Source organism: Pristis pectinata, chromosome 4, assembly GCF_009764475.1.
Source record: "Pristis pectinata isolate sPriPec2 chromosome 4, sPriPec2.1.pri, whole genome shotgun sequence".
Taxonomy (NCBI): Eukaryota; Metazoa; Chordata; class Chondrichthyes; order Rhinopristiformes; family Pristidae; genus Pristis; species Pristis pectinata.
In genome coordinates this window covers 107,047,173-107,062,033 of record NC_067408.1, presented here as the reverse complement: position 1 = coordinate 107,062,033, position 14,861 = coordinate 107,047,173, and the positions used below count along the sequence as shown (strand labels likewise).

At 41.1% G+C, this 14,861-nt stretch overlaps 1 protein-coding gene across 1 annotated transcript in view; it reads left to right on the top strand.

Moving 5' to 3' along the window:
• The first annotated feature begins 365 nt into the window (after positions 1 to 365).
• The window catches only part of sim2 (SIM bHLH transcription factor 2), a 69,529-nt gene continuing 55,033 nt past the window's right edge, over positions 366 to 14,861 (top strand). Inside the window, exon 1 of the mRNA XM_052014491.1 lies at positions 366 to 547. Coding sequence (XP_051870451.1) covers positions 373 to 547 — 175 coding nt within the window. The 5' untranslated portion in view covers positions 366 to 372. The remainder of the gene's footprint in view (positions 548 to 14,861) is intronic.

The window sequence follows — 14,861 nt, the reverse complement described above, 5'->3', positions numbered from 1 at the left end:
GGGGTGGGGTGGGGTAGGGTGGGGGTGAGGGTCAGAGTCCACACCGTCTGAATCCGAAGCAAGCGCAACCACTTCATTGGAACTGGCCCCGAAGTCGGAAGCTGAATGCGGACACGGGCGCCGGGGAGAAACGTCCACTGCAAGACACGGCTCTCCGACTCAATACAGCTGCCAAGTATACAGAGTAGAAAAATCACCACTAATCTAAACATTTTAAAATGCCTTAGGTGATATTTCTGACCATTGCCTTGCGAGAGAAAACAAAATTACTCGGACAAACAGAAACAACACATTAAAAGGCTAACGAATGTTTCTGAGGCTCCAGAAAAATTGCATTTATTATGTCAGTAACACTCCGGTGCAATAGACGAGATGAAGGAAAAATCCAAAAATGCCGCGAAGACGAGAAGAGAAAAGGAAAATGGGGAATTTTACGAGCTGGCTAAGTTACTGCCTCTACCCTCGGCTATCACCTCTCAGCTGGACAAAGCGTCGATCATCAGACTGACGACCAGTTACCTCAAGATGAGGGCTGTGTTTCCTGAGGGTAAGCACTGGCTGAGAGAAAAACCGAAACAATAGTTCTGTTTTAATTCAAAAGCCAGGTCGCCGTCGGTAACTCGAGTCTCCTTAAAGCTCCTTCGCTGGTTGAATCCAAACCCCTCTATAAAAATTAAACTCTCCCCTATTAAGGTTAATTCCTGTAAGATTGCAATATCACAGACAAATTGAGCATGTTTTATCTTCAAACCAGAATCAGGTTAAAAGGTAGAATGTTTACGACGGAAATCAGCTTGAACTTAGGTCAGATTTAAGAAACATGTCAATTTCTGTTTATAAACGTTGAGGTGTAATTATATTACATTCATATCGTTTCCTAAATGATATGTAGTTTTTGTAATCATAGATTTGCATTTAAGCTTTTCGGCACATTGCAGTGTTTTGCTTGATTTTATAACCCATTCGTACTTAATATATTTTAAATTGTGTTATTTGAGAAATATTCTGAATGATTTCATGGTAAAATTCTGTTTAACATTCGAATATTCTCGGCAGTTTTTTTCCTGTTAATCTGTAGACCATAATCTTATACCATTAATCTTAGTGTTTAACTAACCGGAGTTTAAATAAGTTCTTGCTCTCCTACCTTCTTTGTTTTGTAAGTGAGTTAATTGGACTTTGACCAGCACCCCCTTTTCCCTCCCCGAATCTCTGGGTTTAAGTGTTTCCGAAGTATCTTCTTGTCAGCCAGGACACAGTTGATTTGATCTTTCATTGATCCCTTTAGTGAAGACTGAACTATTTTTGGTTGCTAGTCATATATCTATGCATTGTCCTAATAAGAACATATCTGCTATTACTCTACTTAAAGCATTTTTAGAAAAGGTTATTTGCTTCCGGAAATAATCATGAACGCGTTAATATAGACATGGCATTATTTGGGCCCACGATTTGAAGAAAACACAAATTAAGGTTAAATGTGTGTTTGTGGGCGGAGATTTTGAAGTTGCATTGGTGGTTCTGTGCAGCATATTCTAAGATGCATTCTTTTTTACGTGTGCGAGTATTTCAGATATAAGCTTATTTTAAAATATAAATACAACATTGCCACACGGAGTGACCAGCGCCATCTCCACCAGCCCCACAATGGACTTGTAGCCCAACGGTTAGAATGGCACTTGTCCACGAGTTATATGCAGGTGCACTTACAATAAGGGTACGCATTCCTAAACAGAAAATGATTTCTACAATGATCAAAGAGTATTCTTTTGCAGAGGCTATGGGGGAAATAATTATTTCAGAAAGGTTGTTCGGGTTTCAACTCGGAATTGTCAATTAGTTAGAAATGTTAAATGCACAGAAGAAACGATAAGTTGATTTTCAATATTGTGCAGCAATATGACCACAAGATATGTCCCGACCTTTCGTTAAGTATAATGCACAACCATGATTCTATACTATAGCCATACAGTAAAACAAGCAATTAAATTGAGATTAAGATGGTAAATCAAAAATATCATTCTCCGTCCCATCTTTATTCGCGGCCGTTTATCTCTCTGCAATTAGAACTGAATAATTAGAATCGCCATTTTAATAACCCGACATAGTTCAAGCTATAGGAACAAGAGGTCATATGCGGTTAATCGTAGATAGAATCAGGTGGCAATTTGTTACCAAGTCATTGTGTACGTACACAGTGCAATAAAATTCTGCTCTTTAAAATTTTCATTAAATCCTGGTTAATGTTCGATGAATAACTAAATAAACTGACAACGTCCCGCTCCATGATATATGCGGCCTGTCTTGCTGCAGTGTGAAATAAAGGCTTACCTACTGCAGATGCACTGGACCAAGCAATAGTAATAACCCAGCCGTCACTTCAGTTATACAATGGAGATGGGGGCACCTCCAACACGCGAGAATAGTGGTGGAACAATTACTCTGAGCCCATTTTGTAACTGCCATTATAAATAAGTAGAATCGTCAATAATATCATCATTATAATAGTCGAGCATATTTCAATACACACCTTTAACTTTTTTAGATGGTGTGAATTATTATATGCAATGCCGATTTCTGTAAAAATGGGTCAGTTAATTCATTTGAGTTAAAATGCTTTACTGTTGTTAAAAGCCGACATTGTTCTCGATTATCCTTAAATGTATATCAGCTTTTATTGTGTAACGGAAACTAAAATCCAACATCGTGTTGGGCATACGCGTTGCTTAAAGTTAAGCACAACCATACACATAGGTCATATGTGCATGCGTTTATATATCCACACACACACATGATATGAACACGATAATTTTCCTGGTGGAATAAGCTGTAGATTGTTGCATCTTAAATCTATCCCGGGCCTTCATGTGGGATGTAGCGTGAATGTTGACTAACCACCAGAGTATCTGCACATGCCCCATTTGTATTTACACGCATCACTTCCCCATATTTAAACCAAGCATCATTCAGATAGTCTTGACGTTGACAGTAATCGTTTATTTTGCATGAATTTATTGGTGAGAAAGAGATGCAGGTAGGGGTAGGGACGAGGGCGACGAGAACTTCAACTTAACTTCACAATAGCGTTTACAGAGCAGGTGTTAACTATAAAGGAGCTCTATAATTTCTTTGTTCAAATAATTTCACAGTTAAATATTAGCAGCGTACTTCTGCTTCGTAATAAAGAAGAGATTAATAAAATATTTAAAAAGCGGGCCTTTTTTGATTGATTTGGAAGCTGCCTCCCTTATTGCAGATGTACACAACCCCGAAACATCGCCTGCAATGAACCTTCTCCGTTTGGAGATGATCGATTTTTATTTCCAAAAGTTGGAAAAAATGTCCTTTTTCAATTATGAAGAAATAGTTCGGATAATGTAATGGTGACGGCCACGAATTGCAGTGGGAAGATGGCACACGGCAGATTGTTCCGTCCCTGAGTATAAAATGACAAAAATATAAAATTTATCACCTCCCACCGGGAGAGGAAAAAAATGTATCTGTCACTTGCAGATCTATATAATATTTCTCCTATTGCGTTACATAAAATATCCTAGGTTTGGTTTGGAAGTCTGGATAATGCAAGGGAACCATTAATGAAAGGGGTAGCGGGGCCCTCAGTGAGACTATAGACGGTCAAAGCAGAGATATAGCACTGATGTAGTCTTTCATTGAGCCACCTCCCAATACACCCACAGCATTTGGACGATTTCATTCTCTGGAATCGGTGATTACGGTTTATGGAGATGAAATGGATCGCCATGTCCATTCGAAATTCGCCACTAATTAAACATACTCAATGTACATATATTACAAATTTTATCTTAAGTAAACCGATTTCAAGTAAATAAGTACATAAATTGATTCGTAGTAGAAAAAGGACAGAAGAGATTTTAAGTCAAAGAATGAAAACAACTAATAAACGTAAGGAGATTCTATTCGAAGGGAATTGTTCGCTGCTTTTGCATCGTGACGTGAGGTCCGCTGCCCTGGTTACGCCTTTTGCTTTATAGAACCGCCAGTTGTATTCATTTATTCTATGGTCGAAGCCCACTAGATTCCTAAAATTCGCCATATGTGTGTGTCTGTGCCACACCACCTAAAAATATAAACTTATTTTAATCAGATCTATTTACTTAAAACTGTCTCTCGCGCCATGACCGGCGAGGCCCGAAAATACAGTTTTCAAGTAATTTGCTCTTCCAGGTAACTTGAGGTGCACGCAAAGTGACGTCTCTGATATTCCTCGTTGGCAGAAGGAAATCCTAATTTAGTGAATTCCTCGTTTGTTTCCTTCTGTTCAAATGGTAGCTCGGATTTTAAACAGAATTTATTTTGAAAAGGTGTTTGTGCTGCAGTGAAGCTTGGGCAATAAAATGGTGGGCGCTGCGAACTGTAGTGGGAATGTAGCGCAGAACAGTTGGATGGGTCCTTAGGTATAAACATAGAAACAATATATGTAATTTATCATCCCAAATCCATTTGAAGATAGCTGGATTCATGAAACAGCCTCGTCAACAAGGCAAGCACTGTCAATAATATGGCTAGGGAGGTGCAGTTCATGTGATTCATTCCTAATTAAGTATTTCGGATGATTCACCAAGCTCTTTGGTACCTCCAGGTTACTTCTACGGCGCATAATCTGGTGTTCTCCTACCCAACACATGCACATGGTTGCAATAAACGTGAGAAGAACGTGGTGTTAAATAAGCCAATGCACGCCCAATGCCCTTTACTGTAAGACCTCAGTCTTACCAGATGAGCGGTTGGTGCGGGCATGGTGGACGATGGTGCGGTCACTGTGCTTGCTGGGTGAAGTGGTCTTTGAAATGAAAAGGAAGCTGCAAGCTCCCACCCACCCATTGACTGGATGTTGATTATTGGTTTACACAACAGATTCATACGTTGATACATAATTTGAATGTGTACAAACCCAAGTCAGGTCAAAGCAGAATTTCTGCCCCAGTAAAAGCAAGAGTTATAATAAATCTAGGGAAATTAATCTCGCATTCATATTTGATTGTCCTCGGAATCTATTACAGTGACCAGTTATGGTGTGACTTTCCAGTCCATTCCAAGGGATCTCATGTGTGCATCATCCCAGAGAGTTCGGTGTCGAGCTCGGGATTTAAGTCTTCGTTTGGATTTTTAATTGCATTGATAACAAAGTGACACGAAGGTTTTAGTAATATTAGGTTTTTTGTATGTGTGTGTGTTTTGGCTCCGACACCGGGAGAGTTCCTTGATCTTCTTCAAATAATGCCATGTAATCTTCCACTACCGCGCCGTATGGGAAACGGGCCTCGTTTCGTCTCCTCTGAACTGCAACGCCCTCGACAGTCGAGGGCTGCCCCACTACTGCACTGGAATTTCAGGCGTGATCAGCGTTTGGAAAGAAAGAAGACGCGCTGCTACCTCGCCAAAGCCAACACCCACTTATATATGTTAATTGCTACGAAAGATTAAGTTTCTTTTATACTTATGTTGAAGATGTCCTGTGCCATTTGGTTTACTTGTAATATCAACTGGTAACTTTTTTTTCAAAACTCCCCACCTTAGCCACAGTTAGTGCTTCAATTAGTTCACCTTGCAACGCTTTGTACATGTAAATGTAAAGGGGAGAATAGTCCCATGTTTGCATTAAGTCCAGCGTTAGCTCACTTTATATCATGGTAAGGTTGAATGTGTGTCGTGTCAAACCTGATTTATCAAGACCCCCAGGCTACCATTATAACTGCCCAACCTTAAGTTAAAATAGTTAATATTTATGTTTTTAATTGTTGGGAAGAGCTCGAGACAGGATAATTAAGATTCTAGCCATACAGAGGCCAAGCTGTATAAACGCAATACCAAGCGATTGAAACACAAGCAGCCTCCTTTGTCGGGGACCAGTAGCTAAACCACTCATGCATCCTAATAGTCCTACATTTGGGGGGGGGGGGCGGTGGCAAACATTTGTGAGGACATCTCGTTCATGAGTTACACCCTGCTTGGTGCTAAACTGAAGCAGCATGGGACAAGAAGAGCCAATGACAAAAAAAACATGAACATAAGATCAACATTTGAACTGTATTCATCTTTAATATTAACATGCGCATGTGGGTGCTACCCTGGCGAACTCTCCCGTCCCAGTAAGGAGGCCGAGGTCTCATATTTCATTCCAAGAACTGTTCCATGCTGATACCGCAGTGCAGCGCCGAAGTATTTGTCGAGGCCTCTGTATTTCGGAGAAAACTTTGAACTGAGTTCCCGTTTTCTATTTTGGATAGTGAAGGAAGATCACATGACACTATTTGAAGAAAAACAGGTGCCGTGGACAATATCTGCTCCTCAACTAACATCACCAAAAAAAATCTAGTCATGGCTCATTGCCTTTTATGGAGCCTTGCTGTGCCCTGTTAGCTATCATTACCCCAGAATTGAAGGGTACCATTACTATTAAGTAGCTGTCGGACTGAAAAACGCCCTGGGACAACCTCTGTATACATCAACTTATTTCTTATGTATATAAAGATGCGTGTAAGAATGTATCTATATGAGACATATTTCTCCCATGCACACAGGTAAATCGTAATGCGAATATTTCCTAATCTGAAATTCGCCATAGCATAAAGACAGTTATTTAACTTTGAAATAGGCTCCCCTTTAGAAATATTGGAAGTCCACAAGATCAGTAAATATGGAATCGGAACTCGGATCTGCAGCGTTCCTTGCAGTGACGGTTATAAAGTCGTTGGCTGGTCGTTGATTGGATGGTAATATAAACCGACTATTATTAGTTTTTCTTTGGTAGAAAAATGGTTAAAGAATCCAAACAGGTCCAGGCAACGTCAACACAATCGTGGCCTCTCTTTTTATCTATAGTAGCATTAATCGTGCGTGGCATGAAAATGAATGTAAAAGTAGTACAACGCACATACCTTAAATCAAATTATTTTAAATGTTTATTTTTTTTCTCTATGGCACGGAAACTCGGTGATTAATCAACCCCAGGACCGTGCATTCTACACCAAGGCAAAATTATCGTAAATGTAGGATGGAATCCCACTAAGCTGAATGATAAATCTACCAAAAATGTTTTTATAGCTAATTATGGGAGATGGTTTCAAGGCGAATTGAAAGGGTTTGATAGGTTTACATTGAAATAGATGAATGCAGGAGAAAATACACGCGAGTTATCCACTCTATATTCATAAAAACATCAATCAGGGAAGTCGTTGGACAAAAATATTACTCAGGTTTTTAGAGGGGTTATGCAATAGGGGGTCCATGATAGTTCTCAGAAAGAGAAACTATTTTATATTCCCATCCCTGCTTTTGCCTCAACTTTGTTTGTGATATTTGGTCTGCACAAAGAGACCCCTCTCGTTAATGGCGGGTACAAGCTGGACGCTAAAGTATTGGTATTGGTTTATTATTGTCACTTGTAGGGAGGCACAGTGAAAAACTTGTCTTGCATACCGATCGTACAGGTCAATTCATTACACAGTGCAATCACAGTGATTTAGCAGCACTGATTTTGTAATGAAAAGATCTGTCTTATAGAGGAAACAATCTTATTAGAGATATTTTGATATTATGAACTTTAAGCTTCCAATTCTTGTCTTCGGTCATACCAGAGACTGACCAATTAGTCCGATTAAAGCAAACGTCAGGGGAGCAACCTCGTGATCTTAAGTTAACAAAAAAATAGTTTCTTGAATGTTAAACAATCCATTTTCTATATCATCGCTCCACATCGCACGCTAGTCAATCCACCTGGGATGGCCACTTGTCACTTGAGCCGAAAAACTGGGGCATTGTAATTATTTTCAGGAAAAGAGGTCGTTTCTTTTGTAGTCACTATATGAATCGTGACTAACGTAACAGAAACGCTAAGTACACACGAGCAATCTGAAGGGTTAAGCACATGCAACTGCAAAAGATAGAGATAACGAATTCTCGCAAATTCAAGTAAAAGCAAGTGTTGGAAATGCGTACCATGTTAGTCTGTGTCTAAAAGGAAACAAGTTGGCTTCAATGGCCTTTATTGTTGCATTTACCAATCTTACATTTAACGTTCAAGATAGTCTCATGATCGAAATTGCAGCCGGTGTGTTTATTAACTGGCAAAATCCTGGTGTAGATGCCAATCTAAGAATTTATTAGACCGTGCTATATCTGTCCCGTTAGATTTATGATCCCGCACAGCCCTGGTTTGTTACAAGGTTGTGAGTCCAGTAGTTTGAGGGGAAAAAAACGTGAAATACGTGGGGAGTGCTGTGTTGTCTGAAATGTTCTTGTTTTGCATTGTGCGTTTAGCCTAAAGTTCCTCTGCGTCTAAGATTAACGCAAAAATCCCCGCCCTTATTAGGAAGATGAGCAGGAGAGATGTCGTGACCGCTGTTTATCTGGAGCAACACAGGGGCAGGAGGAACTCAGCGGGCCAGGCAGCATCTGTGGGGGGAAATGGACAGTCGACGTTCCGGGTCGAGATCCTTCATCAGGACTGGCAGATTTCCAGCATGTGCAGCATTTTTGTGTCTCCACTGTTTATCTACTGTCGTTATTAACAAGAACTGATTGTCTGTTCATTGCAACCTTAGCGTTTGAGGAAGCTAGCTTTGTGCAAATTGGCTGCTGTGTTCATACGGCATCTCAGTCTCTGTAAAGTACTTTGAGATATCCAGAGAGGGAGAAAGGCACAAGTCTTCTTCTGTGCTTGCCTTCGGTGGTAATGAATGGCAAGCCGTCAGTTGCAGCCACGGCATAGTAAAGCTCTGATGCTGGGGACCTATTTTAAATATGTTTAGATTAAGCTAACAATAAATATTGATGTGAGAAGTTAGCAAACATAGATTAAAATCATGTTAGTAACAGCAGCAGCGGGGGGAAAATGGTATGGGAGCAAAGTGACATAAGGTGGCTATGTGGCTGAGAGTGAGCGGCAAAAGCAAAAGGCTGCAGCTGCCGGAGCTGCTAAGAATACTGAGATGGTTAGTCAGCGTTTGTGCAGAGAGAAACAAGAGTTAATATGTCAAGCTGATGGCCGTTCTAGTGAAAGATCGTCGACCTGAACTGTTAACCACGGGCGAGTTACATTGGTAATTGCATCACAGGTCTATTTTAGGGACTGCGTTTGTTGATGGAATATCATGTTATACCAAAAATCCCTTAGTGGGTGTAGATTAATGTTTAACAATGACAAGGGAATAGAAGATTCCCAATAAAGATGCGCACATTAAGCACTGAGAACACCCGATAGGTCTCCACATCAAGGTTCCAAGTGTCCATGAGGTTAGAAAGCAAAACACTGCAGATGCAGGAAATTTGAATTAAAAACCAACAATGCAGGAAATACTCAGCAGGTCAGTCAGCAAGTGTGGAGAGAGTTCGGTGGTTTCTCTCTGATGTCATCAGTCATGCTGAACATTTCCACTACATTTCTCTTTATTGGGGGATGGAGCAATGGAATCTCCAACTTCTGTACCATAAATAGTCTGTGACGGTTTGAAAAGCGTGTGGTCTAATTAACAGGGCCGTTTCCCAAAGTGTGTGTGTGTGTGTGTGTGTGTGTGTGTGTCTGTGTGTCTGTATGTCTGTGTGTATCTGTGTGTGTGTGTGTGTGTGTGTGTGTCTGTGTGTGTGTGTGTGTGTGTGTGTGTGTGTGTCTGTGTGTGTGTCTGTGTGTGTGTGCGCGCGCGCTCGTTAATGCGAATACACGCGAGTCAGAGAACATTAAAAGGACACCCGACTGCAGATTTTGCTCTCTGCAAACTCAGACTGGAGCCTGATCTTTCACAGTTCTGGGGCCAAAGGATGTTTATGGATTAAGTGACCCAGGAATGGGGGAAAGACTCGGTGGAGGGGCGGATGGCGGAGTAGAGGGGGCAGGACACGTGACCCGAACACTAAATGAATAAAACTATCTCCCGCTCCATTCAGCGACTGGATCGGACTGTGTCAATCTTTAACAAAGTCAGCGAGGAAGTCCAGAAAGTACACACTTACGTTTCCAGCGGGTGTATTTAAACCCGCACTCAGATACACCCGCTGTAAACATTTGTGTTCACTGTGCCGAGCCCGGCGAAGACTGCGCCCTTTCAGCAACATGCCCCAAAGTATCGGTTTAAACAGAGAACGATATTTACATTCCAAATACAAAGGAAACAAAATAAAAGCCAAGTGACAGATTTCTTGATCTAAGAAAGAGCTGCCTTTCTTACTTCAGTGATCAATTTGCACAGAACATGTATTTTGTAATCGTTAAGATGTTTTCAAAGAAAACATCGGGAAACGTCGAATCTTTTACTCCCTTGTGTTCCTGGAATTACATTGTCATAGTCGATGAAAATAAGTGACAGATTAATTTGGACTTCCCTGTACTGGAGTTTGTGCGTTAGACCGATGCAGTCATAGGCTGCAGATCTGCAGTCTTCGGGGAGAAACTTGCAGCAAAGGATCATTATTTTAAAAAAACACTGAGAGAAAAACCTCAATTTTGCCTTTTGACCTTGGAAAGTGAAAAGAGGAAGTGAGATACAGAGAGAGAGAACACAACGGCCCATTCATGCCTCGCCGTCTCCGCGGTGTTTTAGCGCTATGGTTAACTAACCATTGTTAATCTCTGTGCCAAACTTCAGAATAACGTTTAGTTGGACAAAAGGGAGACAAATTAAAAGATGCAATGCACTTGCTACAATATTCTGCACCATCATTCATTGTTTTACAGTTTGTTAATACATCAGCGATTATCGCACATTTTTTTGTCTGAGAGGTTTGACATTTTAGTACAAGTTATTTGTGCCGCGGTTAGATCTGGTCTATTATGTTACTTGTAGTAATGTCAGGAAGTGCAATGAATGCTAAATATAACTAGATTGGATATATTGGACTTCATTATTGACGGTAGGACAAAGGGATTTGGTACCAATTGGAATATGTCAAGACAATGACAAGATTCTGTTTACCACGACAGTCGCTGTACTGGCGTTTGAAATCAGCAAGATGGGGGCGGAATTAATAGCGAGTTACTGTGAAAAGACCTGCGACAATTTTCCTAGACTTTCTTTTTACAATCCTTTTTATAATAATTCGAAGTACCTAATTCAGTAAGGGTGCGTCGACGGGGATTCCCTCAGTCTATTGCTCGTGGTCCAAATATACATCGGCGGATTTTTTTGCAATCTTAGCACAGGTTCCATTCAGTTTAGTTGTCTCCCTGTTACATGTTGATACGGTTTGGGGGCAATGTAAAACAAGTTTGGAGTAGTTAATATCTATTTTTGCCTTGCAGATTTGTCATGATAAAGGGCGGGGCTCTGGCTCTCAATCTGCAACTCTGTCAGAATCGAAGAAGACATTTTTAACCTCGGTAGAGCTATTCCCCATAATTACAGCCGGCTATTTGTTGTTGTGTACAAATTACGCTGTTAACGACCCTTTCAGTTCAAAACTATATAAGATGTTTAATGAGATTATTCATCAAATAACCAAAAACTGATGCATTCTGTGATAGGTCATGAAATTGTCAGGACTGTTCATGCACTGAAATTGCCGATTCCTTTCGAAACAGAATGCCGGCGGGAAAATGTAAAGTTATGTTGTATTGACCAAGCCTGAAGCACAAAATACATCGTTACTTAGCGCCAAAACCAAATAACGAAGCCGCTTTAAGATGAGACGTGTTCCATCTGGTGAAGCAAGTTGTTTTAGCGGAGGCATGATGGGAAACTGGGCCCTCTCCCTCAGTGGTACATTTTCATATATATAAAAAGGAAATACGTACAGCTGCCAACGTCCCCTTAACCTGTTTCGTAAACGTTTCCCTCTGCATTTAGCACGACCCATCTGAAACTGGGTTTCCTTACTCTACCAATACTAATGCACAGGGAGATAAAGTACTCGATAAAGATATCATCCCTGCTTCGCCAAGCACCTGCCGTGGGGACCCCACCTCTCGGGCTGAGTATCATTTTAAATGAAATTGAGTTCAGAAAATACGTATTTACTGAATACTGAAAGGCCTGGATAGAGTGGACGTGGAGAGGATGTTTCATTTAGTAGGAGAGACGAGGATCGGATGGCACAGCCTCAGAATAAAGGGACGTCCCTTTAAAACTGAGATGAGGAGGAATTTCTTCAGCCAGATGGTAATGAATCTGTGAGATTCGTTGCCACAGAGGGCTTTGAAGGCCAAGTCCTTGGGTGTATTTAGGCCAGAGATTGAAAAATTCTTGATTGGTAAGGGGGTTAAGGGTTACGGGGAATGGAGTTTAAAAAATCAGCCATTATTGAATGGCCGAGCAGACTCGATGAGCCGAATGGCCTAATTCTGCTCCTGTATCTTATGGTCTTATTTAGGGGTGGGCATACTCAACATATATAAGTACAAAACATTTGTTCTCTTGGATCCAGACATAGACTTTTACAATGCAGAAGAGATCCATTCAGTACTGAAATCTGAGTGGGTTAAATGACAGAGCGGTTCCGTTCTTCCCTTTTCCCAGTTACATTTTTCAAACTCTTTTCACTGCTGCGGATTTCACGCAATCGTTGTTACATAGGAGCCGTTCAATGACTAACAGCGTAGATTTACTCCTTCCTGATTTTTGCTGTGACGATCTTACATTTATTCCCAATTTCCAGTGCTCAGCGATTTATCCATACTCATAGCAACCTATTTGAATGGAGACACAAGAGACTGCAGATGCTACATTCTGGCGCAAGAAGTTGGATACTGTGAATAATTACCCTCTCAGCACTTTTTCTAGAGAGCATTTTTTTTAAACTTCTGTCGTTCCTCATAAATTGAGCTTACATAGAACAGCACAGTATGGGCCCTTCAGCCCACCATGTTGTGCCGACCTATATAAACCTTATCCCCATTCAAAGCTTCTTCAAAGCTTCCACGTCCTTCCCATAATGTGGTGGCCAGAAATGAACACAATATTCCAAGTCTGGTCTAACTAGATCCTTATAGAGCTGCAACATTAGCTTTGAGCTCTTGAACTCAATCCCCCAGCTAATGAAGGCCAGCACACCATACACCTTCTTAACTGCCCTATCCACTTGTGTGGCAACTTTGAGGGATCTATGTACGTGGACCCCAAAATTTCTCTGTTCCTCCACACTGCTAAGAATCCTGCCATTAACCATGTACTTTGCCTTCAAGTTCGTTCTTCGCACTTCTCCGGATTGAACTCCATCTGGCACTTCTGTCACCTGCAAACTTACCAACCCATCCTTCCACTTCCTCATCCAAATCATTTATAAAAATCATAAAGAGCAGATCCCTGTGGAACACCACTAGTCACCAACCTCCAGGTCTAATACTCCCCTTCTACAACCACCTTCTGCCTTCTGTGGGCAAGCCAATTTCGAATCCACACAGCCAATTTTCCATAGATCCCATACCTCATGACTTTCTGAATGAGCCTACCACAGGGAACTTTGTCAAACGCCTTGCTAAATCCATATATACCATATCCACCACACTACCTTCATCAATTTGTCTTGTCACTTCCTCAAAAAACATTATTAGGCTCCTGAGGCACGACCTACCCTTCACAAAGCCATGTTGACTATCCTTAATGAGACTATGCTTCTCCAAATGCTCATGAATCCTGTCCCTAAGAATCTCCTCCAATAGTTTGCCCACCACTGATGTTAAGACTCACTGGTCTATAATTCCCAGGATTATCCCTTTTACCTTTCTTGAACAATGGAACAAAATTTGCCATCCTCTAATCCTCGGGTACCACTCCTGTGGCCAGGGAGGACTCAAAGATCATCGTTAACACTCCAGCAATCTCTTCCCTCACCTCCCATAATAACCTGGGGTATATCCTGTCCAACCCCGGGGACTTATCTATTCTAATGCTTTTTAGTAGCTTCAACACTTTCTTTCTTAACCTTAACCTCGACATGCTCCAACACATTTGCCTGTTCTACGTTAAACTCACCCTCTCTTCCTGGTGAACAATGAAGCAAAATATTCATTTAGGACCTCCCCTACCTCCTTCGCCTCCAGACACATTTCCCACCCACCCACCCCCCACCCCCCTGCCGTGAGCGGTCCTACCCTCACCCTAATCATCCTCTTGTTCCTCAAGAAGATTAAAAACACGATGATGCTGGAGGAACTCGGCAGGCCAGGCAGCATCCGTGGAGAAAAGCGGGCGATCAACGTTTCGGGTCAGGACCTTTCTTCACCGGAGTCATCCTCTTGTTCCGCAAGAGAATGTTCGCTTCTTACTTTTGGCATTGTTTGAGCATTTATCTTTAAAAAATCTCCTGTTTGAATGTTTCCGATTTTTTGTCATTATCTTGGTTTAGTTTCTTCCCAACTAATCGGGGTTCCCGCTCTCTCTATGTATGTTGACAATAACCTAATTCTATTTGTATTCTTTCCAAAACTTCCGGAGACACCATTTTAAATTTTATTTGATTTCTTGTGATTTTCTCTTTACAAAGTGTACAGCGCATACACTGTGGTAAAGGCGAAAGTATCAAAGGCATAGACTTCTTTCATAAACGCCCTGTTGTAAGGGTGGGATCTTCGTTGTTGCATCGTATCCAAGCATATTTATTGGGTTGCATATCTTAAAATTCGCTGTGGATTGGGATCCGACTGTTTTTATTTGGAATAGGTGTATAGATCAGTCTACCATATTTTGCAATATCTCACGACTAAGTGGTATAAACACCCAATCCACACCTCCATAACACAACATGGAGATTAATAGGTTACTTCGTATGAATGTCTGTGTATAAATCACTGAGCAAGCGTTTCAACTAATTCATTCCAGTGGCAAGCTTCCAATTCCTACAGCAGAGATGCATTGTTTGACGCTTTTCAATTTATGGCCAGAAGCTGAAGC